Raw genomic sequence first — 27,535 nt, 5'->3', positions numbered from 1 at the left:
TTCTTGTCATGTTGGGTGCGCTGCGAGTCAGAGGATGATAAACGTCAGCTAAATAACACAGTTATGGCGGCCGGGGAGTTGAGTTTTCAAGTGATTTTGGAATATTTCCTCGAAAACGGGGGCAAAGTGAAAAACAAGGACGCAGTGAGGCACTTTAAACGATACCTGACGGATCCCTCCACCAAAGGTGAGTTTTTGCCTGTAGATCACAGCCCCAGGCCCCTGTAATGGTTGCCTGATTGTTTGTTTTGGTCGGGTTCGTTAGCCTTACCTGTTGGATTTTCGCAATTTTCGGCGATTTTCACTGTGTTTCGCTTAACGTATTGCACAATCCTCCAAGTATTTTATAAGCCCAAGGTGAAATTTAAGTGGATTTTGCAGTACATTGGCGATTATCAGCAGTAAACTGACCATAACCTTTGTTTTCTTCATTGGTCAATTAACACAATTCCTGTACCTATTATTATATTACGAAATTGCAGAGTGATGGCAATTGATACTGCTATTTTGAAGACCTATAAGCTTGTACTGTAGAAATAATTAGGTGCCAATTAGCTGAGTTAGATAAAGACACATTGCTACACTTCTTGATGATGTGTTGATGTCGAGGAGAATGTTGAAGCAACAACAGCTGAGTTTTGAGTTATAAATATGATTATTATGAGGCAGTTTTTGATCCACAAGTGACTGGTGCCTCTTGGTAGTGATTTAAGTGTAATTAGGTTGAATTATTGAAATTCCGTTAAAGTTATCGAGGATATAAAGTTATTGAAAACTTGGAAATAGAAACTAGACATTGGCTTTTTGTTAGAGACCCTATGTTCTTGTTAATATTGTCAATATTTTAATCATTTGATCTTAAAGTAGTCAAATTCTTGCATATCAGTGCACCGAAGTTCTGGATTCAGAATCTATTGAAACTGATCTAGTTAAGTTAAGTACAAACATCACTGTCAAATTTCCACTGAATTCACTTAATTACCTGTTAATTTTACTTAATGGAAATGAACATAAAAATATTATAAGCTAACCAATTTCTTTTTTAATTCCAGATGAAAATCGCAGCCGTTTCAAAGAATACGTCAACGCTATTGCCCACACCAAACCCGAGGCCGACGAAAAAGTCCTGGTCCTCAAATCTAAATATCTCAATGCCTCAGATCGCTCTTCCTTCTCTCTAAACACCTCCTCAGGCTCCCTAACCTCCCTCGCGGCTCAAAATGACCCAAGAAACAATGTCGGTTTACCACTACCAACATTCCCTTCAGGCCATATGGCATCTTATGGCAGCACTTCATCCCTCAACACGCCTCCACGACAACCACCCCCTTATAGACCTCCTCCTCCAGTCGTGTCACCACTCTCACCCTCTCCTTCTTTGGACAGTATTAGTTTAAGTTCAAGTTCTACTTTGGATGAAAGGCCCATGGCCCCACCACGGCAACACAGGAGCAATTCCAGGTAATGTGTACTTTATGAATATAGGGGTGCAGGTTTCTAGATTTAGTTCAGATGGGTTTTCCATTTATTAATCCAAATTAGCCAAAAGATTTATTAAGAACTTAAGAAGTGTTTCCAGAAAGGTGGAAGATTGATAATTTTCTAAAAAAACCCTTGTAGAAAATTTAGTTAATTTTAATTCATTCGAGTAGACTTGACACTGAGACATAATTCAACCCTATTACAATTCTGAGTTCAAAAATATAAAAAATATTAAAAATTATAATTTTGCTATCACTGATCGCATTCAGTTAACAGTGCAGCGCTGCAGCGCTTTATTACTGCGGTTGAATTTCACTATAACCCTGAATTAAAATGGTAAACAATATTTCGCTTTAGACCTGATATTTTGAATCTTCAATTTTCATAAGATCAAATCAATCAAAAACTGCCTATTAAATCACATTATCGGCCAAAAATCAATCAGCGAATTCAAGCTTCAAGGGTGTTTTTCATCTCATCGAAATAAAGGTAAGTGTCTTTTACCAGGAGCAATCTTCTAGAAGCATCCTCAGGGGACCACAGTGGAATCAATGAAAACCTCAACACGGAGGACGTTGATAAACCAGGGATGAGCGTGAAGGAGCGCCGAGAGCATTTTGACCGAATGGCCTCAATCGAAGATCCTTTGAGTCCCTCTCGAGGACCAAAAAGTGCCGAAAAAGACAGAAGTAAAACGTGGGTATGTGTCAATCACTTAACGTACATTTATCACTATTTTTCTGTCGAAAGTCACCGTCACAATGACGTAGATACGTTTTAGTGTAGTTGGCAGTTCGTCAGTCTGAGAACGTTAATAACAAAATTTATACAATACAGGTACCCCGGGGTTCTTATAGTCAGTCACTCGGTTCGTTTAGATTGCTCGAAATTGCAAGTCATTTGACAGGCAATAATTGACAAGAGGTACATTCTTCTTATTATTAATTATAATTTATTTCAATATTGCGTCCTCCCATTTTGCAAATGGGTCGTTTCCCAATCTCCTAGATAGGCACCCAATAAATTCCGTGTCACACAATGACACCCCCTTAAGCCCTAGAAAAAGCTTTTGAAGACGATGCTGGCGCCTCATAAAAAACTGTATTGGCAGCTCATAGGCCGGGCCCCATAGGGCGAATCCCGCTCAGTATGGTACCTCGGGGGGTACTTAAATAATCGATTTTTATTCTTTTGGGCTTGTTCTGGAACAACCAAATCGATTACGTTTCATTATGAGATTTAAGCGTGTCGTTATTTTGTGCATTTTGTGATCGGTGGATGGTGACTAAGTAAATAATGCGAAAGCAAGATGGCGCCGGTGGAAGGGGCACGTGGGCCTCCACCGAGCTAATTTGTGTTCACAGCGGGGTTAAATAAACACATACAGACATGGTTAAGCGTTCCGATGACTGAGCACATTCTGAGCGAACGCATCATTAGTCATTTGGCGAGATACGTTATCTCGGTGACGAGGTGTACTTTTAGCGGTGATTACAACGGACTTCGTGCTTATTGAATTCGTTTCGCCATCAGGGCTACAGGGCGAAGTCTTTCCTCTTCTCTGTCTAGAAGTCCGCGAGACGGGTCAGGAGATTCTCGATGAGCCACCCTGTATCGGGGCATGGAAATTCGATATTCAATTAAACCTTTCAGTACCGTACCCGAAGGTACCATCGAGCGGGCGGCCGAGTGACTGGGCGCCTCTCGAAATCTATTAAGTCGCTTATAAGCAACAAATTTAATAATGACCATGGCGAATGCTATTAAGAACGCTTAGGGAGATTGATCGATCAAGATGTGAGGTCGACGTGGGGCCCTCTGGTAGATCACCCGATGAGTCTGTAAGCCTGCAGCAATAAATTCAGAAAATACTTAATTTTATGTAATAGCCAAAAAGAGAACAAAACGCCGCCGGACCCGAAAGTTATTTTAATTGCGAAAATATTCAAATGCGGCTGCCGCTGAACACGCGACCTAAGAGTGGATATACGCCCTTTGGTCACACCATACACACTTTTGCCGAAATTAATATTTTTCCTATAAAATCGGGGGTTTGGAATTATGTTTATGGCAGCAAAATTGTGTGAGCAAGCAGGATGTGCCCACTGAGCTCTTTACACCACACCATCATCAGGATGGTTACAAAATGGTGGTGCATGAACGTATCACACATTGCAAGAATTTAAGGAACTCCACATTGTTAGGAGTTCTGTAGAACGACATGCTGAACTCCTAAAATAACTGTTATTTCTGCTGAAAGTGCCATTAGACCCTAGCAACTTCCGTATTTGTTCCGCTGCTAAATAATTGTTTTAGATGCATTGCTGCGACTCTTATAAAGCAAGAAATAGCTAGTTGTAGTATAGCAGAGCTGTAAGACTCGCATTGAAAACTTTTTCTTCCGATGAGTGATTTGACATTTGTCGTTTCCTTGCTGACATATGTCAAATGCAATTTAATTTTATCTATTACGGTGATTTGTTTTTGTGCGACGCCTCTTCTTATTTATCTTTTTCCACCCCCACGTCCAGTTGTCGCGGATATCGCGATTATTTACCGCGCGGAATTAGCCGGTCGCAAATTGCACGGGCTATTGGTCTACATGGCCGACTGTCGTCATTTGTTTCCGGCGCGATTTATCGCCTAATTATAGATTGGTCGTGCAAGAGAGAGTCGGACGATTTTATTTACGGCCCCAAAAACAAAAAAAGCCACCTTGTCGACGATATATGTGTGTGTGTTTCGGATGTTCACACTTTTAGCAATAACACTTTATCATACCCGCCTGACCCGCATCTATCATAGGCTCATGATGACTTGTTTTGCTTTGCATGAATTTTTAACTTCCACGCTAAATTCCCGCTGAGAGTGAACAAATCACTTAAGTTATGTCACACCGACATTTTCTTGGATGATCACGTCGGTACGTGAAAAAACCCGAACAAATGAGTGAAGCAACTTCGACTGTCTTAAGTTTGCTGTCACTCATCGCATCTTTCTTTGGAGCCTTCCAAACAACACAAATCCCCCATTTCCACTCTTAACACCCACGTAATACGTGCACCCCTCTACCGGCGACAAACAGCCCCCCCGAGGGTCGTTCGCGAAGTCACCAGAATTAAAACCAATCCTCCATTATCAACTTTTCACTGTCATGTGCCATATGAAATAATTAAATTAAAATTTCAAACTACCCCGCTGCTGCTCACGAATGAGATACGATCGGGGCTGATTTAGAATTTTGCTGGTGACGCGGTTTAGTCCAAAAGCATATTCTCTCTGTTCCCCCTCTGCAATTATTAAAAAAGAATACGACACCTGTTGTGTAAAATGGGATCCCTGAAAAAGCGAGAAATGACAGCGGTTTTGACATAAAATGCCATTAAAGGCTGTGATTTGCTTTATTTCTTTCGATTTGTTTATATGTCGCAACGGCCTCATTGCGGTAGCTAAACTGGAACCGACTGACAAGTGACAGATTTGATGAATGTTATATTCTGGAAAATGTAAAAAAATAATGGAAGCTTTTCTGTGACGCCAGTTGGTAATTCTCTCTTTCCCTGCGATGACAGGTAGTTGTTTTGATGAGTGTTGCATTAATGCCTTGACCAATCAATGACAAATTCGCCAAGCATCGACTCATGGAACTCTCGCTTGACACTGACATTTGACAGCATTTCCTCTGACACCTATATGCGGTTATAGAGTTGACAGAGGGACTCACAGCCCCTGACTAAATCCCTGCCATTTCTTTCGGTGGCGGGCAAAGCGGTTAGAATTAATAGCTGTGTAAATACGAGGCGCGACCGCTCATTATTTTAATTCGGACACAGCAATAATAGTGGTGCGCTATTAGCCCGATGGGAATTACGTGTCAAAAATGGCATTTGATATGATTTAAAACGCTCTACGTCACTTGCAACGTTGCAGCGCTTCATTAATTACACGATTTTCGAGGGGGATGGTTTTTCTCCCGGGTCAGAAGCCAAAAAGGATGAAATTACCTGCGCGAAAGGTCTTGGAGCGGAACCGCACGATATCAATAAATATGTTGATCAACTCAAATTATGGACTTTATCGCCGGTGTAACACGATACACGTAAATCAACGGGATGTTCTTGGGTTTATTTATCATTTCTATGAGCGGATTAAATCATACACGGTGATCTTGATTCGTTAAGTTTGTTGGACTATTTGTAGAACAATCATCGCGTGAGATTGCCGCTCTGTTGCACCTACAAAAATTGACGTGTACACCAAATTCTATCACATGTAATATGTAATACGTTGCTGCATATGTTCTAGGCAATGTCGAATTCACCCGGTATAATAAGTCGCTTTCGCCGAACCGTCTTTAAGTCATAACTCCCATCTTCGATATGATCTTTTAACTGCCCATATTAAACTCGAGTTTAGCTTGTAGCCATATTTTCGCGTTATTTGTAACTGCGTGTCACCATCGGCCTATTGATTTACTCACCTGGCTCTCACTGCGTATAAATGTTGCTCGCGAACTTTTCTGCACCTGAAATAATTAAATAAATTTGAGACACTGAGTAAATGCAGTTATACATTCGTACAGAGCACTATAATATCATGCAAATAATGTATTATTTGGTAACGCCGATTCATTCAGGTGATAACACTGAACTTACTTGATTTGCAGAAGACCGACGACGCTGACATGTCAACGACAACTCCGGTAAGTTAAGTTATTAATTTAAGTTTACCTGAATTTTTCATCCATAAATGCGTCTCAAGAAACTCATTAAACATCGCTTAATTTAAACTGGAAGATTAGGATCTGACGCCATAATAATACTTAATGAATTAATTATGCCGAGTACTTAATATGCATAGAGCACCGTCCGATTATTATTAGTATTGGTAGTTTTTGTTCGGGACTATTAAAATGCACTTGTTACGGTGTTGCGCGAGTAATTAGTCGTTTTAATGATGGGTTTTTCATCAATATTCCATGCAAATTAGTAGATGAGACCAATTGAAAACGCTGAGAAAACGATCTGCAATTTAACCTTTTTGAGATACCAATTTACTTTCAATTTCAGGGAAATTCTTAAAAACATTTTTTTCTTTAAAATTGCCTCAATTTTTACTTGTTTTTTGTGGAAGAACGCAAATTGGGCGGAGTTCACTGAACTTTTGTGTGAGGTCACGGGTTCCAATGAACGGCGGCCACTCTTCACTGCTGAATTAGATAATGACGTTGACAGACTCAGTACTCCGTCTCGGTTCGTTAATGTCGTATATATGTGTACAGCTGTAATTGTTGGGGTGATCAGTTGAGTTTTTCAAGATGGTTAAGACTCAGCAATCGCTCGCATCAATCGACGCTCCCCGTAGGATCAAGGGTATTCACTCAAATCTTAATGCCTGCACTGGGTATTCTGGGAGAGCGTAACTGAGCAGTTTTCTTATATCAATATTTTTGGAAAATCACTGCATTCTCGATAGAGAACGACTCCCACTATTTGCGTTGCTCTCCTCGTGGAACTGCCAGCGCTGGAATCTCGTGATGGATTGCCACATTTTTGGCAGTTCCAACATTTGGGCTTTGAGTCTGTAAAATTCTAGATTATTCCAGAAACGTTCTCTCTTTGTCGCAACTCAAGATGTTCTGAAGGATTTTAATAGATAGCGTGGAACATGCTTCCAGGTAGAAATCGTTAAGAGTTCCAGACGCGCAGGTTGCCCTCCACGGATTCTACATTTTCCCTGTCTCTTTCTAAATAAAACTCGCTGGATTTAAGTTCTTCGCGGGCATTGTGCCGAACTTGAATAAACTTCGAAAACGAGAGAATTCACATCAGTGCTCAAATAGATGGGCTGCACTTTTGACCTACAAAGCTCTGCGTTCCACGTTGAAGCTTTGTCGAAAACAAAATATGTACGGCACAATTAACGAGAATGTAGGCATGCGGTTATTAAATTATGCAAAAACATTTAAATACAACGGCACGAACGTTTCGCTGCTCGGCATATAGACAGATTCCCCGATATCGATAAGGGAACGTTATTAAGAAATTTATTAACGCTGCGGTGGCGCAGGAAGCACGGTATACAAATGAGTTTTTAAACTCGGTTGTTCATATCGGAATCGCGAATAATAATTTATTTTAAATGTTGGTTCGCATGGTACCGCCGCCGGCTATCGATTACCTCATGAGTACGACTACGAAATTAAGCACCAAAAGTAATAAATTTGGCCGAACAAGTCAAGGACGAAGCTGACGTTTGGGCTTAATTTTTATTGAATGCTAATTAACGAATAATTCACCACGCGGGTGATTAGGTGACTATTAGCAGCTTCGGCACGCCACTGCTTCGATAATAATTAATGGCATTAAAAGTTGACCGTGTTGTTGACGCATTTGTGCATATTTTGTAAATTCCTAATTATCTCCGATAATTCAATAACAGTGGTAACTTTCAGTTGGACCCCAAGAAGTGCCAGGAATGGTACGTTACCGCGAGCAAAGGCGATTGTCAGGAATTATTAAAGCTTGCTCATGACGCCCCCAGTCTGGTGAACAAGAAGGTAAGGTGAATTCCAGGAAGCGGACTTGAACCACCCCCCCTCGGGGGTGGCTCTTAAGTGGCACAGAGGGAAATTGGAAACGATGCTAAAAGATCTAGGATATGCTTAATTAAGTACATGTGTTCCCTCTAGGGTTACACCCGTCGTCATTAAGACTAAGACGTATGGGCATGTTTCAAAGTGTTGAAGAAATAGGTTTTATTAATTATTACATGTGTAACTCTCGCTGTGGGAAAACAAGATGAGGATGTTAATCAGTTAATGTCCCCTAAGTGGGTACCTTGGTCTTAATACCCTCTCGATATCGGACCATAAACCCGCCGATTGTATGCAAATCTACGAGGATATCAACGCTAAGCTGCATCCGCAAATGGGATTTGCCCGATTCGCGATCATTTTCATGTTGGTAATGATAGAGTGTTTTGTATTTAACCGGCCGACAGCCCCGGGTAAACGGTATTGCATTTCGTTTATACAGCGTCTTTACCGTTCAAATCAGGAACATCTATCTAATGGTTTTATTAATAGCAGGAAATTGCCGGGTTGCAGGAGCAAAAACCGATATGGTTATCGTTCCCGAATGCGAAAATTCGCCTTTAAATCAGGGTGGTCCCCGCTTTGCTGTCGTTTGAACGGTGTGGGATTGGCCATACGGTAAATCACGTGGACGTGAACCAGATTTTCTCCATTTGTTTTTTTGTCCATGTCATTTTGGTCATTTATTAACGCCCCTCGCAATTAATTTGGATTTTTATTTTATTTATTTCCGCGTACGCTAGATTTCCCCGTTAAGTTAATTATATTACCTTTTGGTGTGGTTGCGCCGAATTGGATTTTTTGGGCCACTATGTATGACCCTATATTTGTGTGAAAAACCAGAAATATGTATACTAAATGCCGAGAAATTTTGAAAACGTGCAAATGCGGGCATACTAAAGTAGAAATCTGAGCATGGATATGAACAACCCTAAATCAACTCGATTTCCTACTAGATTTGACTGGACTTTAGTCGTGTAATAAAGGACTTAAGAATTCAGGCACGTACCCTTGACAGAAGGTCAACCTGCCGATGGTATTTCATTATAAAAATAATTAAAAAAATTAATATCGAACATTTATGTAAAACAGATCGTGTAGTCTCGTGTCGAGCAAAATCGCAGTCGACAGTGAGCTGTTTAGAATGATTAACGACCGCGAGACACGAATGGACTCTGGTCATTCACAGGGCGCTCCGCAGCTTTTGTTTTTAGGGATCGCGTATAGGGCCGGATCCATACGAAATCTCAGAGGGCAATCGATCAATCTGTCATCGCCGGAGGAATTTTAAAAGGCGTCAAACTAGTCGGATTTGACGTCGTTTGACCGTACTGGCGCCAGCATACCGAAATGACATAAATCTTCTCGACCAACGAAAGTTGACACTCTCGGAGAATGCAAAACCCTTATTTAACCGACGAGGCTCAGTTCTAGTTTTCATGATGCGAGTGCTGGCGCCATTAGACCGGGCAGGTGTCAGATTTTAAGGGCCTTAACATCCGTTTCGGGCGCCAATTAAGCGCTACTGAGCGAGAGATTTCGTATTTTGACTTTTTTTGTGTATAGTGCGGAATATACACAGGGTATTGCATATTTTCGGACAATCACGAAAAAGCTAGAAATCCCATAGAATTCGAACGTGGGAGAATATAAATATTACTTTTTACAAAATTTGTCATATAACAGTGCAATTTTGGATAATTTTCGAAAGTGGTGAAAGAGAAGGGAAGTCCTGAGTCATTACTATGTCGGATCAGAGACATAGACATTCTGGCACCTTTGGATCGTTCCTATAACGTCGCTTCTAACCTAAACGGACCAAGCAATTTTTAACTTTTACGACGAGTTTAGTTGAATTTTTGTCGTGCTATTTTGTCTGTTTCAAAAAAATTTCACAAATACGTTTTTTGGTCGATAACATGCTAGATTTTGGTTTGGTTTCCATGGTAGCCTAAAAATTTCCGAAAAAAGGGCTGTATAAAATACTAAGAACTCCTTTGATGAGAATTAATGTCGAAGTGTGTGGTGACCTCATTCGAGAGAATTTTAGAGAATCTAAGGAGGTCCTTGGATAAAGCTTTGATGATTGGGTGATATAAAAATGATGGGAAACATAGAAAACAATCCAAAGTGAACTAATGTTCTGGAAATATAAAATATCACTGACAAAGCTTTCGTGGGTATTACAATGGATTACACCTCCTTAGTTAGGAAATCTTGAGCTTATATCCAACAGAAATAGGTCTGGCAAACACGGAGGCCCACCTACATAACTGGCTTTTCATATTTAAAAATCGTTCTGTTATGTTGACACTGGCCATTATTTAAAATTATTTTTAAAAGATTGTAATATATGACGGCTTTCCATGCTGTCAACAGGGATTTTGGCTGCAACTGAAAGTCATCATTTAGCGCTTATTATAGATGCCAATCACCGCCAGAAAATCGACCCACTAATTGTCTAGACAGCAAAAAATTTGTCCGATCCTACTGAAAGATACACCCCAGTGGGGTGGAGACTGCTTTATCTCTATCCACCATATCAGTCTGAGACTAAGGTCTTTTCTGACATGTTGCCAATATTGATGAGATTTACTATTAGAAACGTCAGTTTTCAAGAGTGTAGAATCACCTCAAGTTTCTAATTTAAACAAGCGTGACCGGAGCAAAAATCCGCAGCGGGGGGCCGTTTCAAAAACAAATAAAACATGTTTACTAATGACAGGTCTGAACATCTATCTATAGAAAAAGATACATAACACCAGAGGGGCTAAGCTGATTACCATTGTAATAGGCAGGCCCTTTTCTGAAATTTGGCAAGTAATGCAGGGAGCCACATGATTTGTTGCTGGGTTCTTATAGTATGAGGGCTCATGCCCTTTTGATTCAACTTATGAACCACCCTTTACGACCATATTTGCTTGCCCACTGACTAATCTCTCGAAAAAGACAGATCACAATCTTTCTACCTGACGTTCTTAAGAGCTTTGTTTGGTATCATGAGAGTCAAGACTTCCGGTCTTTTAAAAATGGTCAGATTACAAATCGTTTTGTGTCACCCTGTTGTTCGTTTTGAAAATAGGAACAAGTCAAGGTTCATAATCCCTGGTGGACGTTTTTTCCCCGTCTGGCTGCTGCCGGGTTGGGCCCGCCACCAAGAAAGAAGACAAACGGCCTGTATCCCTCAATGAATTTCCTAAACGCGAGAGGTTATTCAAAATAAAGTGCAGGAGGAAAATATACGGCCCGCAGTCACGATTAATACGCATCTAAATCCGTAACGCTGCTCAGACATTGTCGTCTCGAACTGTGTTCCTGAATTCGAACATTTTAAGTACTTATAGCAATAGCCAAACGAACACCCTGTATTAAATAGAACCGTATGATTTTGTCAAATATACTGAGTGGCGTAGTAAAGAAAACAGAAAATCCAGCAATAATGATTCGCGGAGAATGAGGTAAATTTTGCAGTCTCCTGCTTTCGATGTTCTAGACGTGTTCGATGGGTACAAGATCTGAAGATCGGGATGGCGAAGGTAACAAAATGTAAAAAACATGTGTGGGCGTGCATTATCTTGTTGAAAAACTGCATTAGGGAGTTGTGCCTCATGTATCAAAAAAGAAAAATAAAACTATAATAAAAATCCAGTCCTTCTCATAGACGATCGACCTCATCACAAAAGGTTTAGAACTATTTAAGTTTGAAACAGAAAGACAAACGTTGCTTGGACACCTCAACACTGAGGCTATCATTAAAACAGCAAAAAGGTATTTTCCCTTACGTATTCACAAATATTACGCTGTTAAAACCATAGAAACTCTTCCCTCATTCCCATTCTCGACACAATATGACATCAGGAAATAATTATTTGTCCATTATGGTGGCCATAGAAGCCGAGGGCTCCGCCCCCTTCCTGAAATAATTCACCCCTTTGTCTATTAATATGGCCAAGCAATCAATTAACTGAGGCCCTTTGTCTCGCATGTATATACATGCAAACCTCGCGACTGCAAATAGGTGTACGGGGGATGCAAATTAGGGCAGTAATGTTTATTATTGGTGTGGTACAAATGCGTTCTAAGAAAGGAAAGAAGATTCGTCCCATTGTCTATATAAGAACCGAAGCTTTTTTTGTCATTAATTGCCCCTCAATCAGGTGGCATGTCATGGGCGTACGTGCTCGGGCCGTTTTGGGCATTTCAAAGCGGATCCGCGTCTCGTTTTTCAGGAATCCCACAGAAATTACTGTCTCCGAGATGTGTGTGTTATTTCTTTAGGAATTTCTGCGCTAAGATTGAAGGGGCGACATCTAGATTCAAGAATTTGCGTGACAGGGGGGAAATTATCGGACCTTAAACACAATGTATAGAAAACAACATTTCCACATACTGTAGCAATTTTTTTCTTATCTTCAAGAGAACATCGCGACAGCGCACGCACTTTGTATAATTATTATGGGAAAAGGCGAGTAGGAAATGCCATCTCTGAGACCATTTGCTGCAATTAGTCAACAAGCCGAAAATAAATTCCCGATTTGCATTCATAGAAAAACTTAATAAATCTCGATCTGGTGCTAAGAGATTTTGGATGTAGGACGGCAGCTAAACCAATTTGTCAACGTACACAAACTTCAAAACATTCCTAGACGTATGGACTCCCTAAACGCTATTTCGATCCTGAGCAGCTGCGTTCCCGGATGCGCTGTCCGATTAGTAATTAAGCGTCAAGAAGTAACGCAAGCAAGGAAATTACAGCCTTAACGATCGCTACCACTTAATCATATTTACTTTTTCGCGAATAATTGCAACACCGCCCCCGATGCTGGCCGAGCGCGGCCGATTTCCTCGTAAATTCTTCTTCGTTGACATGAAGGGCTGGTCGTCACGCCTCGGCTCGGATCGGCGAACGGTGGCACCTCATTGGTAAGCCGTAAATTAGCGAAATCATAATTGGTTTTTGCCAATGTAATTCAACTTCCTAACGATCGTCGAGGCCTATTTGTTTTTTGACTGATTTATTACGTCTGCTTGGTCAATGAACGTACCAATTAATCCGCGGTGGCAATTAACTTCCCAATCGCTCGGGTCCAGATCGGGGCCGCGGTACGGCTGAGACAACTGTATCGATAAGGCCACTTTTTCAATCGAGGTTCTGGAATCTTGGGAAGGCAGTTTGAGATACCCTACATTTCACTGCATCAATGAGTGCCACGAGTACAGAGTTTCTAAAGCTGATCATTCGGCTTTAGAAGCGCATTATTGTTATATTATCAATTTTGACAAAGAAAGTTTACTTTGAAATAATTAAATTTGGGGAATCTGGCAACTGTGTAAAGCAATGGTTAGTAAATTTAAGACCGCGACTCTTTTGGCAAATTTGGCAACATGGTAAGGGTTTCGTAAGTGAGCTTCACAAAACCGAGCTTTGTAACTGTAGCTTATAGAGGGACCGTAATTCTAATAAAATTCCTGATGGAATTTTCTACGAGATGGCAAATGTAGTAGATACGACGCTCTTTTAAATTTGTGTAAATGGCACCACACAGTAATATTTTCCGGCGTAAAATTTACTAACGTCCCATTGCTGCCACTAATAAATGAATTTCCCAGGCTGTTTTTTCAGAAAATCTCCATACTCGGAACAAATCAAATTAATCGTAAATTTTTGACCTTTCCGCAAGACAGAGTAGAGCGGACATGAATAATTACAAATTGCCCTCCACAAGGACCCCCAAATACAAGCCGACCGTCCATGTCGGGAGGCGTACGATCTCTCAATTGCTTCCTCACGACCTCCCCCTTTCCCCCCTCGCTTGATTGCCGGACCTTGTTTAATTATCGGGAGCTTGTCCGAGTCGGCCAGGTGAATTGGGGGTTTTTAAGCCCCAATCCACCCAAAGTCCCTAATTAAAGGGGAACCATGCTAATAAAGGCGGGCAGTCCCGAGGGCTACAACGTCCCCGATTGTGTTTTTTCGGTTCCGTCATTATTCCATTGTTGCGGCTCAAAGTCGAGTCTTGTAGCCCTGGGGCGGCGGAGCATGTTCCCAGGAAGTTGGCCCCGGGAATTCGCGCTTTACCCCGCAAATTTGCCGCACAGGACAATATCATTAGTAATGAGCTGAAATCAAAACGGCAAATAAAGCAGATGCGATCAACGGCAGCAGCAACTCGGACTGAGTCGGGTGTCCCTCCCCTCGACAGCTCGGACATATCGGTCCGGCAATCTAATGGGAGTGTAATGAGACGCGCTGTGTGCATAAGATAATTATAGAGCCATTCGCATAATTGCAAACGTTTAATCATGTTGCCCTGTATTAGTTTATAACTGCCCGATGATACGGCAGCCGGGCTCTGCTGGGAGGGTGCCCCCATGTAAGCCATTTCATGTTTGTTCTCACCAACGCTCAGTAGAATCGATGCTAGCTCTTAATTTTCAGTTTGATTGGATTGTATTTCGACAGATTGAGGATCTTTAGTAAAAGAAGCTATCAAAGATACTGGAAATATGTTATGCAAAATAGATATAAAGATCACTTACATGGTGACGCCTGGGGTATATACCATGTTGCAAAGAAATCACCTGCCTCCCGGTCGGCTGGTAGCGAGCCAGATCTCGACGGAAGCGAAAATTTATGGAAAATCGGTTAATTCAATAATTACCTTCGTTAAAAAGCTCAAGCTCGTTTACACGATCGTCTTGCGCGATATGCAAAACCCCAATATCTACATCTAACTTAATGGCAGGAAAATAGCTGCATCGTAGAACGCTTGACCATAAAGTCGGCCATCTGGTGCCACCCGATTTATCTTAACGAAGTGGACGTCATAACATGGCAATTTACACCTCCCTGCGCCCCTTTAAGTGGCCCACATGTAAATGCGACCAGAAAACATTCGACACGTTGAATGGAGCGCATCCTGTCGTTTCCTACACGCCACTTTTATGGATTTCCGGTGTCTCAAGTGATGGACAAATCGAACCAGAGATTTACATTTTCACTTTATGATTAAGGCATCAGTTTCGTTATTTCCGCCATGAAAGTTGCCCCGTTGAGTCGAAGGGGTCGGTCTTGGCCGAAAGGCGCACTTGATTAGATTTAGTCCCAATTCAAATCAATCGATGATAGGCCAAGCCTAATCCGAAGAGTTTCGCACTCTTCTTATGATTCCTGGAAAACTCTCGGCATCTGGTACGGTAATATTGGACGCGCTGTATATTATTGTCTTTCGTGTGCCGTTTCGGTGGTTAGACCGGTGAGTTGGACGCTCGCAAAAAAGGCCATAATGTTTTTTTGAATGTTTGGAAGTCACTGTATCGTCGTTACGGTTCGAAATGTGATTGGTGTCGTCATGGGCGTTTTTCTCCTTTGAGGTGAAACGGTGGTTGTGGGTTTCCCCCGAACTATATACAAAATTGCCCTTTTCGCACTTTAAGAAGTGAATCCTACGGGATACCCTGAATGCATTTAAAGTGCACATCACCAAGGGATATTATACTGTGACAATTAATGACGGACAGTCTCGGTCTTTTGTTCCAACTCCAAGAAGTTGACGCGCTTCGAATAACTACAAGCAAAACCTCTTACTGATCGGAACGGTGTTAAATTAGGGCCTGGCAAAAGAGATGGGGTATATTTAATGTTGATTTAAAGCAGTGTCGCAAATTCAAACTCATTATTATCATATTATGTATAATGGCGATCGTTAGCTATGAAGCTTTCGATGAAAACGCCATACAAATTGTTAACAAAATGTTAACAAGGGTTTACTGTTGTATATTTGAATGCGGAATTTTGCATACTTGTGTAATTGGCCGGTCGAAGTTATCGAATAAATAAGCGATCTGCCAATTAAATTTAACAAGACACGTCATTTATGCGACCGTTTTGATGGGCAGCCCAGCTCCCGGGGGTCTTTATGTCTTTATTTTTCCAGGATCGTTAATGGAGACGCAGCGATGAGGATTTAGGCTCAAAGAGAGCTCGAACTTCCAGCATTTTTACTAAATTATGTAAAACGGCCATTGTCTGACGCTTTTAATAGAAACAAGCTGAAAAATCGGCCTCGGTATGCATGAAAATAGCTCGGACATGAAAAAGGAAGGTCCGCATCGAATAAATCAGAATGCATACAGTTGTGTGTCTATTAAATGCTTTCGCACGGTCACATTCTAATAAGAATTTCCCCATTATCTCCCGTGGTGGGTGGTCGCTAGACTGTGAGTGTCAGCCTGATTTTATCGGGCACAAAAATTGATACCGGGTTTTAATAATAGAAGTAGTTTGATAAATGTGTACTGATACAGATATAACCTAAATGTTGCCGGCGACAGCCGCAATTCTGCTCAACTTAACGAGGTTTTGAAAATTGGCCAGGGAATAACCTAATCAGGAAAATGCAAACGAATGCAAAGCGTATTCGTAAAACATTAATTTGTGGAGCGATAATAATTAAAATGCGAGCAAAACGTTACATGTGTCGGGTGGCACTTATTAAATTCTACCTGGGTCGTTATAGTTTAATACTTTTCGGCACGGCCCCTAATAATTTTTTATGATTTAGTGAGACGACGAAAAATACGCTAACCGGACGACAAACAATAGTGACAATGAAAAAATAGGACAGCGGTCGCTGTCCGAAACGACATCCGAATAAGCACCTTGGAATTGGTCCTAATTTACGAGACTCCTGTTTTGCAAACCGCACTACAAAAAAAAACACGTATGTCGGCCAACAAAAGGTTAGACAATCTTGCTAATACGATTTTCTGCACGGGGGACAATACCACCTATTAGATTCCTCTTTCGTGTCCACAGAGAGGAATTGTCGAAATTTGATCAGGTGTACAGGTCACGCAATAGGACGCCCTGATGACAACACGCAGAACAAAAACAAGGGGGAAAATGCTCTCATATGTACAATGTCGAAATATTTTTAACGAGACATGGTCCCGCTAAATCTCCGAACATCCAGTTCGACACGGTGTCGCGCATAAATTTGGAAAAAATAAATCGCCTCCCATTCTGGCGCTGACATTCATTGGACGCGTCTTTTTGTGTCGTCGAGTGGGCCCCGGCTTATAAATTGCCACTCTGTATAGAGTGGCGGCCAATTTGGTACCCCGGAATAAATGCAAGGGATGTTTGGGGTAGTTTTACGATGTGTGTGTTTTCTGCCCGATGCAGGGCTGCGCTCGGTTTCTTAACTAACCTTCGGACCATACGAAACCGCGGTTCCGATAGAAAACGCGTTGCGGCAACTAAAATCGAGTACAGAGAACATCTTGTGAACAGCTCCTACATCCCCCAAATTTCAAAAACTCTCCTCGGGCGCAGGTAGCGCCTCCTATCAGCTAGCCCGAAATGGATATTTGAAATGAATTTATCCTACCAAAAAATCCCCCTATGAAAAATTTCAAGTTTATACATTAAAAACTGTGAGGTTTATTTCCAATTTACATAATCAAAAAAAATACTTTGACACCCTGCACAACTGTTTTTTAGGGAACCCGTAATACAATCCGTTTGAATAACTGCACCAACTCTAAATGAATGCGCTAAAGCTCAGAAACATCAATTTGACAGTTTTCATAAACTGCGTACTTCGGCCAGGACTGAACTTTGGACAACATCCGACAGATGTCGCTCAGATAGTTTGCTTCAATTTTTTTTTTGAACGTTCTGTGTCTCTGTTAGTGCCATTTCTATCTTGTTTTGTGCCCGTAATCTGGCTGCGTTTAGGCGACTGTTGTATGTAAAAATCGCGTCTTCTGCCTAAAATAATGGCGGAATAAACGCGATGGGACAGTTATAAGCCGTGCGAGTGATCGATGCGCCCTACACCGGCCTCGGGTACAAGCTCTCTTGCTGTCGCATTTTTTCGCACTCCGAATCCCCCCGGCGACATGCAAATGCACTTAGGGAGCGACGTGACGTCACGCGGTGCATGCGAACTTATGCAACACGTGCGACGGCTCTCACACAATCCCCGAAACGATCAACTGAACGCGAGATCGGCCCGCTAATCCAGAAATAGTCAAAAATGCGCTGGAAAAAACGACCGAAATATTTGTCTAAACATCTGTAGGGCATAAAAATAAAAAATCGGTTTTCCTTCGCGCGATAAAATCCGAAGCATCCGAATATATCACTGGGATAATAACGCTCCCGAACAGATGCAAGTGGGATAATATCTCAATGCGATCTTATGGGGCAGTACCACGTAACTGAAGCCCTCATTATAGTCTTGAAAACACAGCCCCTCAAACTAAGTTTTAAAGCTGATCTGTGTAGTAAACATAGAGAAGTGTGGCCATCTTGCCCCCCTGGGGCCCCATTTTCACTTAAGTCAAATTCAGATTACACCATTTGCAAACGTGTTTAAAGGAATCTCGATTCTCGCTGTTGGTATTTACCCCCCTCCCCTTCCCCCACTAATTTCACTTATTTTTATTTTTCGCCACTTACACGTTTTTGCCTCACGAAGCTACAACAAAAATTCTTCATAAATTTCACTTAAGCTGACAGAGTCTTTTTGTCTTAAATTGCAATTTCGTGGAGTCTAAAACTTCACGCACATTTTCAGAGATTACACAGACATTTCCGCCCCGCTGGCATAATCTTCAGGTTCAGACACGTTCGGTATAGAGACTGTTGATATGATTGCGAAATAGTCAAGATAATTGGTGCAAAAACCCGAAAACTTCTGCAACTTGTTGATGCAGGTATTAGAACCAACGCATAACTGAGATACTACAATATCGAAGCCCACAAAAAAAACTATGGAATTTCGTAAACATGCACCGTTCACATTTCGATCGATACGTGAGGAATAGTAATACAATTTGCACTTGAAATTTTTCCTTGTTAAACTTGAAGAATGGTACACTGAATGCAAATTGCACGGAGGGAAATCCGCATCTAGTGGGATCCGTAGCCCACGAAATACTTATTTGATTATGAAGTCTCAAGATTTCATCTCGGTCTACACACATTTAATAAGTCAATCGATGAAATTTAATTAAAAGTGCGCACGGTAATCAAAAAATTTCTTCTATATGGACCGCACGAAATGCGCACATATCCAAGAAACTTCTAAACATATTCCTGGAGACGTCCGACACTCCAAAAACTGTAATTTTCGAATTGAGCGAATTTGGGTCAAATCGAGAACCTAGAAGGACTGGATGTAGCATTGTTTTTCACCGGTTTGCCTCGTCTTTTTAGCAAATGGTCCATGGCTGCGAAATCGGAAGAAATGACATCCACCGTCGCTTCATATCTCTTATATTCGCAGATTGCGCCGGCGCATGCCACATCTCTGACGACGAAAGGGCGCTCCAGGGGCATGCGCTACAGTTAAAAAATGAGCCCAATTTTAAGTCAGGAATCAATGATAGGGTTTTGTACATATCATTTAGGAACACCCTGTATGCTGCTACAGAAGTCATTTCTGTTCAGTAGGCTCCCACTTTTGCCCACTGCTTTAACCAAACTAAAGTGTTACATGGTGTCCCCCTGGGGTAAAGACGATGTATATTTTCGGGCCGTCAAGAGTGTCACGAGGCATTGAATTATTTTTTCGTAAAGCCGGCTGACGGGCGCGTACCGGATGATTAAAATATTTCGATGAAGGCGGGCGACAAGAGATTAATCTGCCGCTAAATATATAAATTGCCCTCGGGAATTCGGGTATTTACAAACACACTTACGCCCATTTGGACTTTTGACAATCCTCTTTTTGTCGTTGTTAATTAGCGTCTCCCCGTACGTACGTATACTTAAAATTCATCGGGTACTGCCAACGCCACGTGCGGTGTGTGTACCAACAGATGTCAGATTAATAAAAGCACTAATTTAAATCGACTGTATTCGTATGGGAATGACGTGCCGGGGATATCATTCGAGACTTTTAATTGGAACCCGGCAGCTGACCGGAGTTATTACTTTTTTGCCTCGCGTGTCGCTGGTACCCTCCAAGTTTTGTGAAGCGGGCAGGGTGTTCCCTCTGAGATTTTTTTTCCCCGGGAGAATTTATATTCAAGACTAATGACGGCGATTTATCCTGCTCGGTACCGCGCGGTACCCGAACTAGCGCGAGATAAGAGCCCACCTATAAAAAATGCCTTTAACGCCGTAAGAAAACCAGGTTTTTACCACTATCCGCACAAGAGATCTAGATAGAGATAAGACAAGGCGACTCTACGTGTGTGGTACCGGGCAGAGGATTATACGTAGTCTTAAGCCGGGATTGTCAGCACAGTTGAGTCATGTTAACGGAGGACTTTAGGAAAAGTCAACCAAATAGCTAAGTTCCACTCAGCTTAAAATCCTAATCTACGAGAATTTCTAAATTCTCAAATGGGAAAGAAACATAACCTTTAAGGAAGGCCATGAGTTGATGTGACCCATCAAGGAATAAATAAATCCTCCTCAAATTTTTGAAAACTTTGATTAAAGATTTTCGATTATCGAAAGTATTCGATCCTTAAAATAACATCTCCGTATGACCCAGAAATCACCAATAATTACGTCCTCAAACCGCAGTATTTAAATTTCCTGTTCTCCTTCCTAGATCTCGAGTTCCCATTCATTCTCTCGAGAACCATTACAACCACAAAATGGAACCCCAATTTATTATTGTCGGTCCACTTGTTCCAAGTGGGTGTGACACCCAGGGCACAGACGTGGCGCCACCGCGAAAGAGACCCTCGGTGGTACCGTGGCGTGGGTGCGACGAGGACAGACCTACCAGTGATATATGTGCGATGGGCGTTTGCGACGTCAATTATACTCATTTACACCCTTAGGGCGAGACATTCCTCCGAATTAACGAGAGATTTTGTTTATGGTGCAGCACCAGATTCTTCTGATGGTTCAAGTCCTGGGTAATGCACCGATGGGTTATTATGGAGGGCATTTACGACATGGTGGGTAATGGATCAATTTCGCGTTGATTAAAGGCCGCGACCGGCGGAAGAATGAGAACGAAAGGGTTCTTATATATCGGGTATTATTCGGTACCCGGCCTGATGTACTTGGAAAAGATTGAACAATTATCGGACGGCGATTTAAGGAATTCGAAGAGTGGTACCGAAAGGCTGAAGTGTATAGAATCCTTACTTCCAAGTGCAGAGCATTGCACGCATATGAACTAGATCCCTCAAGGAATAAATTTCAAGAAATTTACCAAAATAAAAAAGTTTCACGAACCTTGGAACCTACACGAAAACAGAGGTGTGAATTGGCACGCATATCGTGTATACCCTCAATATTACCAAATTACTACTTGTAAGTGAATTGTTAGCGAATTGTTAGCGAATCTCGGATCAAGCAGTGTTTCTATAAGATTCAACACGAATTTGCATCCATCGTATCGAGATTCGGCCGGGTGGGTTCGTGCAAGATCCATTTCAATGACTCGGATGAGCAAGATTTCAAGATCCAGCCAAAAAAAGGCCGAAACTTCTTCATTAAAATGTTCAGTCAAGCAGCTCCCATGAAAATTGCCGTAGCCGATACAGCACGTCTTCCATTAACAGCATAATTTAACTTGAAAATATGCGCAATTATCAGAGATTGACTATACGAGTTTGATATATACAGGGACCACTAAAAATATAGGAAATCGTCCCGGTATAAGGAAATTAAAGCCGGCCTAATAATAGGCCTCCTTTGGACTGCCAATATTAAAGGTTATCAAGTGTCTTAATGGCTCGGTACGATCTCGTAAATTTTGGGGCTGGTATTTGGCACCTGAATTACGAGTGACAAGAATGGGTCGGAGTTTATTAGAAAAGCCATTACTTCAGTCGAAATGCGCGTAATTTTTCGTGACGTTAACGTTCTCCCGCCTCAAAACAGATGTCGCGAAGATGTTTATGGTGGTACTTCCTCGAACGAATCTGGAACGCATAATGGGGGTGCTGGGCGGCGGTACCCGCGGGGACACTGGCGACAGACCGCAGATTAAGATCGTGAATATCGCATCCGAAAGCACGCTCGACTACCGTATATAAATTTCGCGGCATCTTCGCTTTGATTTGCTCCGTGGCAATTAGTGATGGGAAATCGCTCTTGGGTGGTACCGCAGCTCTCTATTAGCCGCGGAAAAAATCGGATTTGTAAGCCGGTAAATCCCCCTCACCTAAATCAATCAGATTTGAAACGTTCATCCGCCTAAATACCTCGGACGAGTACGAACACATGTATCTTCGACTTCAACACCTCTTAAAACTTATTTTCGACCGCTCTGCTTGTCAGGAGCGGATTAATTTCGAACGTGTTATTCTGGATAGGCGAAAACAGCTGCGAATTCGGTTTCCAGGATACACGTCCCTTTCTAAGCTCACTCGCGACTAACACGCTTTAGGCGGTTTTTGCCAAACGTCTAATTCCTAATTTTTGTTCCAGGATCCATTTACGGTGAGTGTTTATTTGTGAACCGCGCCCCCCCATCACAATCGTCGTGCGGTGTATCATCGTTCATCATCTGCTAATTCATCGTTTGCTGCGTTCACTTAAAACTGACCAAACACCTTTTTATTATCACCCTTATCTGATGGGTTGGTTCAGCTTGCCGGAGCAGTCACGCAACAATCGCACAAACGATGATATTGGGGAAATTAGTAGGTATGGGTGGGTATAAGTGGTACCTGAAGGGGTTCTTTCCTGTGGTGAACTTGATGGAGAAAGCTTATAGCTTGAAATTCAAGAAATATCAATTTCGGACCAAATGAATTATTTCTTTGTTGAAATTATGAGGGAGCAATCTTGGACAAAGTTTGAAATTCAATCGGGAGTTGGATGCGTATGCATTACTGCATAAAATAAAAACACCTTTTAGACGTTTCTAGAATTATGAAAATTGCTGAGAAGGACTGAAAAACGGTTGCGTACCATAGCCCTACCAGGAATTGCTCAAGCGATGGATTTTCAAGAACTTATTACTTTTCTCCATAATATTTAGCCTTATTCCGCGCCGCTCAATTTTCCGCATAGTCCTACGTAGGGTTTTTGGGCGTGAATCAACTCTGAGCAAAGCTACTTTCAAATTTCTACTAATTGAACATTCTTTTCGTTCCATGTCCGATCCCGTTCGCTGCCTTGGATGCTCCTTCTGGAATCACATGGACACAGGCTGTAAGTATCGACCTTTTTCAACTTTTTAACGGATTTCGAGGAATTGAATAAAAGAAAAATTGGGTGAGTCACAGTTTCTCTGGCAACATTACGATGATCGCCCATTACATATTTAAAGAAAAGTCGCCGGACTCGCCGCAGGAACGCACTTTCTCCCCATAAAGCGACAATATTCCGGGGACACGCTGTTCGTTTTAGGACCGCACGCTGGCCCCACGGGGGCCCCTTTTCTTAAAAACCTGGGCTTCCTCTTATCAGATCGCAGCGTGCGTTGACAATTTCGGGTGGCGTGCTTTACTTCGTGGCTCTCCTCTATAAGCTAAACGCCCCCATTACCGCTAACCTGAGATAACCCCAAAGGGGCTTTGTTTGCTTTTAGCCCTTTTATCATTAAGATGTGTAAACCGGGCCGCTGGCGGTAATACCGAGTGGTATTCCTATAATCGCAGTAATAATACACCTGCCCGAGTTATTAGCCGGGAGGGATATTTAAGGGGAAGCGTTTTTCTTATCGAAAGAAGCTATTTCAGATCGGATTTAGATAGGCGGTTTAACATATTATGACATGTTAGGGACAGGCTGTATACGGAAGCTTCGAGGATGGCTGAATTTTTTTTACCCCGCCAAACCACATTTCTATTACATCATTAGCGTATATTTGGTGCCATTTCTAAGATTCAATCTCCTAATAAGAACAAGAATAATATAGTATATAGAGTATAGTAATTTCTCAGCTTAGAATCCTGGGGCGCACGAAAACTCCAGAGGCGTACGAAAACGCAAAAGTTTCTTTTTTAAAACTAGCCTGAAACTAACTAACCCGAAACAAAATTAAACAGGGAATTGTTGTATTTTTCAACCTCTTTAGAGATGCTGGGATGTCTTGGGGTTTAGATCAAATGGGGCGAATTTGAGGTACATTCTTGGGTAGTGAAGCCCAGGGAATAACCGAAAGTGCGGGGTTATACATAGCAAAGGGCAACTTGATTCACATTTGCTACTCTATAAAGTGAAGTGGACCATTCTCATGGCGTCAAACGGACCGCGCTCCTAAACTTTTGGCGAACTCAGACATTGCTTGAACCTAATCTGATATTTTTCTTTTTTCATGACCTGCTGCTGCTGCCACTGGAACTTCCTACAGTACGTAAGTATCCCCAATTTGCCTAACAAATCAAATTGAGTAGTTTAGGTGGTAAAAAACTCGGGACAAAAATGGCCTAATTCACCACGATATAACGCAAGCAAAGGGCTGTATTCCTCCTCCCAAAAGCCTCATTACCAAGTCAAATTGCGGGCAATTTTCGAGAGCAAAATTCGAACTGACACCTCCAAGGTGTTAATTTCGGGTATCGATGGCGAGCTATCGGCGCTTATCGTTCTTATAGATCTTAAGGACCCGGCTACAGGAAGTTATACGTTCTGAACTGTCCCATTTTTTTAAATTGGTGTCTCTTATCGATCCGGTTATCGAAGACCAATTAGGACTGTTTTTTGTACGAGTTTTAATGGTTGTTCCGAGGATTTTCCCCGTGCATCTGCCTGTGAAGAGTTAATTTGTATTGTTGGAGAGAGAGGCTGCCTCTATGACCACCACAAATCATAAACTCGCTTTTTGGCTTTTGTCTTAGGTAATTTAAACATCAGATAGTACGGGTGTTCGCCGCGGGGTGCGCTACGGGCCCGAAATAAAAAGGAATCCAAAATATGTGGGCTTACGATGGCGATCGCCGCATAAGATAGCGCTTGTATCAGATAAGGCCAACATGGGAACGGACGCGACATAAATACATAAATTCGGTTGGACGGCCGATGTAAATAATGTTTTGCAAATTGTCGCATGGGGACAAGGCCTTCGGGGGTTTATGGGGTCCCCATCGCCCGTGTGAAGGCGTATTTGCTTCCGGTAGCCGCTGGTCAAAACACATTAAAGCAACATTAAAATTATCAAAATCGCCCTTATTTCATGGTTTCACTTGACGTAAATTCAAGGAAAGTCGAAGACTTTAACTTGCTACCGTTTCAGACTGTCCTGCATTGGGGTGCAAAATACGGAAACGAGGACATAATCAAGATTTTCGCGGGAACTTACAAGGTGGACGTTAATGGGAGAACCGTAAGTTTGCCTTAAACTTGACACGAAAAAACTCTAATACTGATTTTTTTCATGCAATGCCCGGATTTCTTCTTCGCTTAGAATGGGGTGAGTAATGCACAAAAAGCACGTGGGAAATTATGTTTTTTTTTAATCCTGCCGCCGACAAAATTTTTCTAATTCCTGACATGAGTGGAGAACGATAAAATTTTTGACGGAATCCGCTTTGGTACACATGAGAGCTTCTTTAGAGCTACTAAACTAATACTAACAACTACATAATGGCTTGTTTTCAAAAAGGTCTTCTGATATTATAATTTTCCCCGAAAGGCCGGCTCACAGGCCTGTTAATAAGCCACCTAAATACGGTTGAAACCAGGACCGCACTTACCTTTTTAGATTTTTTGGACAAATATTACCTACATGACACGAATCTTCAAGATACCGGCCTGATGCCCGTGACCGGTAGCAGGTCCTTATCAGAGTCCGAAAAAAGTGACAGGTCGAAGAAAGGCAGCGTTGCCAACGTATGAATAATAAGCCGAGCAACGCACTCTGAAGAATACCAACGAAGATCAGATGTCAGGCAGCGGATTAAGTTTTAAATATTTCGACCAGATAACAAAGCTCGTTAACGGTCTGGTGCCTCCTTTTCTCGAGATATTCTCGAGGAAGATGAATAATAAATAATATGCACGTTACACGAGTTATTACGGGCTAATTTATGTCGGCGGTGGCTCCGTTAATTGCGAGTCATTACACGCGCATTCGTTTTGATAAACATTTTTATGGGAACATGTGAACAAGGCTTAATACGTGGGTTCAATTGCAGGGTTATACTCCGCTTCATTTGGCCGCCCAGTACGATCACAAGGAGGCCTTCAATCTTCTGGTCAAAGTTTACCGTAAGTTTCATTCACCATTGTCAAGAATCTTTCATGGAGAAGCCAAAAATCTATAAGACCTTCGGTTTTTACCATAAAAATCCTTTGTCTTTCCTATAATAAAGGTATAATTCCACATCTCTACAAATGCGACTCCAACAACTACGATTAACCCTTTAAGGGCCCCTTTGATTCTCCCAATCCGCCCCTTTTACTTCATGTAGATCTTTTCCCCGTCGCAAAATGTCCCATCCTGTTTATGAAGGAGAGTATCCTATCCCATTCAAGTCGGAAGTTTCTTCCCGAGAAGAAAGACACTTCCAGAAACCCTGTGCTTAGGGCGTGCCCTCATACTGTACATGTCAGGTTCCTTGACCAAATGAATTAATTCCAGATGCGGACATCAATATTCGCGATTACAGTGGCCGTACCGCAGAATATTACTTCTTGTCCAAAGAACGGAAAGAGAACAACACCGTCCCTCTTCGTAGTGAGTATGACAAAGGCTCCTCGCATGATCGCTCTGGTAGAAAATCCAAGACCCTCCGCAGTAAAAAATCACAAATCGTCATTGGGTCTCCTGAGGCACTCTTCGGGAACTATCCCACTTATCCTGGTGCTTCCAAGTAGAATATGTCGAAATGCATGTAAAAATAGGTGCTTTTGGGGTGCATGCTAGTATCTTCTATCGCATAGTATTATCATTAATCACTGCTGATGAGTATTATAAGCATACTGTAGACTATAGTTTAGCTCCGTAAAGACACACTATTAACCTTTAATTCTACTTACCCTTTTTGTATATATTTTATTTGTATACATTTTATAGTTTGCATGTTGGCTTTTAGATGTTAAATAAACATTGTTGTTTGACCAATTTTGTATGATTTTTCAGAGATTAAAGGCAGAAAAAAGCAATCAGGTAACCAAATCTTTATAATAGAAATATAAACCTTCACCAATATATCAAGAGTTCTGTGAAATTACGATAAAAAATTTCTTCACTAAATGGTGACTATTAATAATCTCTTTCACAGATAAAGATCTAGGGTTTCTTCGCATAGGCTCCCTCAATGTTAGAGTGAAAAAGACAACTGAAGCATTCAGTAATTTTCTAGGGGTGGGAAACAGTGGAAGTGTTACCCCCAGTGATTCACAAATACAGAAGGTTCATAAAGGGTGGGGCTCTGCCGACAATGTCAATAAAGTGCGTATTTTCGGTGTAGTTTCACTCTTCTCTTTGGAACAACGATTTTAGGAAGCAGCAATGGCGGCCCCCAAAGGCTATGTGGTGCGCAAAAAAAGCAAAAGAGCCGCAGACACGGGGGTGGGAAGCA

The 27,535-nt window shown here is 41.8% G+C and overlaps 2 protein-coding genes across 8 annotated transcripts in view; one reads left to right on the top strand and one right to left on the bottom strand.

The window, feature by feature from the left end:
* Positions 1–5,980, bottom strand: part of LOC136411772 (homeobox protein caupolican-like) — a 38,743-nt gene extending 32,763 nt beyond the window's left edge. Inside the window, exon 1 of the mRNA XM_066394470.1 lies at positions 5,963–5,980. The gene's annotated coding sequence lies outside the window, so the exon portion shown is untranslated. The remainder of the gene's footprint in view (positions 1–5,962) is intronic.
* On the top strand, positions 12–27,308 carry sowah (sosondowah). Of its 7 annotated transcripts, none has more exons than XM_066394480.1 (10): positions 12–187; positions 1,053–1,461; positions 1,990–2,182; positions 6,149–6,184; positions 7,937–8,041; positions 22,491–24,366; positions 25,246–25,422; positions 26,147–26,219; positions 26,593–26,688; positions 27,236–27,308. In XM_066394480.1, exons 1-6 carry the CDS (start codon positions 64–66, stop codon positions 22,518–22,520), a joined length of 897 nt encoding a protein of 298 aa, XP_066250577.1. In that variant the 5' UTR covers positions 12–63; the 3' UTR covers positions 22,521–24,366; positions 25,246–25,422; positions 26,147–26,219; positions 26,593–26,688; positions 27,236–27,308. The 7 variants fall into 7 exon arrangements, with proteins under 7 accessions (XP_066250577.1, XP_066250579.1, XP_066250576.1 ...); XM_066394482.1 differs by having other exon boundaries at positions 27,094–27,308; XM_066394479.1 differs by lacking the exon at positions 27,236–27,308 and having other exon boundaries at positions 22,491–22,715; positions 26,593–27,075.
* Positions 27,309–27,535: the final 227 nt, after the last annotated feature.

Source organism: Euwallacea similis, chromosome 10 (genome assembly GCF_039881205.1).
Source record: "Euwallacea similis isolate ESF13 chromosome 10, ESF131.1, whole genome shotgun sequence".
Classification (NCBI taxonomy): domain Eukaryota; kingdom Metazoa; phylum Arthropoda; class Insecta; order Coleoptera; family Curculionidae; genus Euwallacea; species Euwallacea similis.
This window is presented reverse-complemented; position numbering and strand designations above follow the sequence as displayed.

What these genes read in the sequence shown, in the direction of transcription:
- sowah (XM_066394480.1), top strand. Translation starts at nt 64, where the DNA reads ATGGCGGCCGGGGAGTTGAGTTTTCAAGTGATTTTGGAATATTTCCTC. An exon ending in GACGGATCCCTCCACCAAAG is followed by an intron (nt 188 to 1,052) that starts GTGAGTTTTTGC and finishes TTTTAATTCCAG; the next exon opens with ATGAAAATCGCAGCCGTTTC. An exon ending in CAACACAGGAGCAATTCCAG is followed by an intron (nt 1,462 to 1,989) that starts GTAATGTGTACT and finishes GTCTTTTACCAG; the next exon opens with GAGCAATCTTCTAGAAGCAT.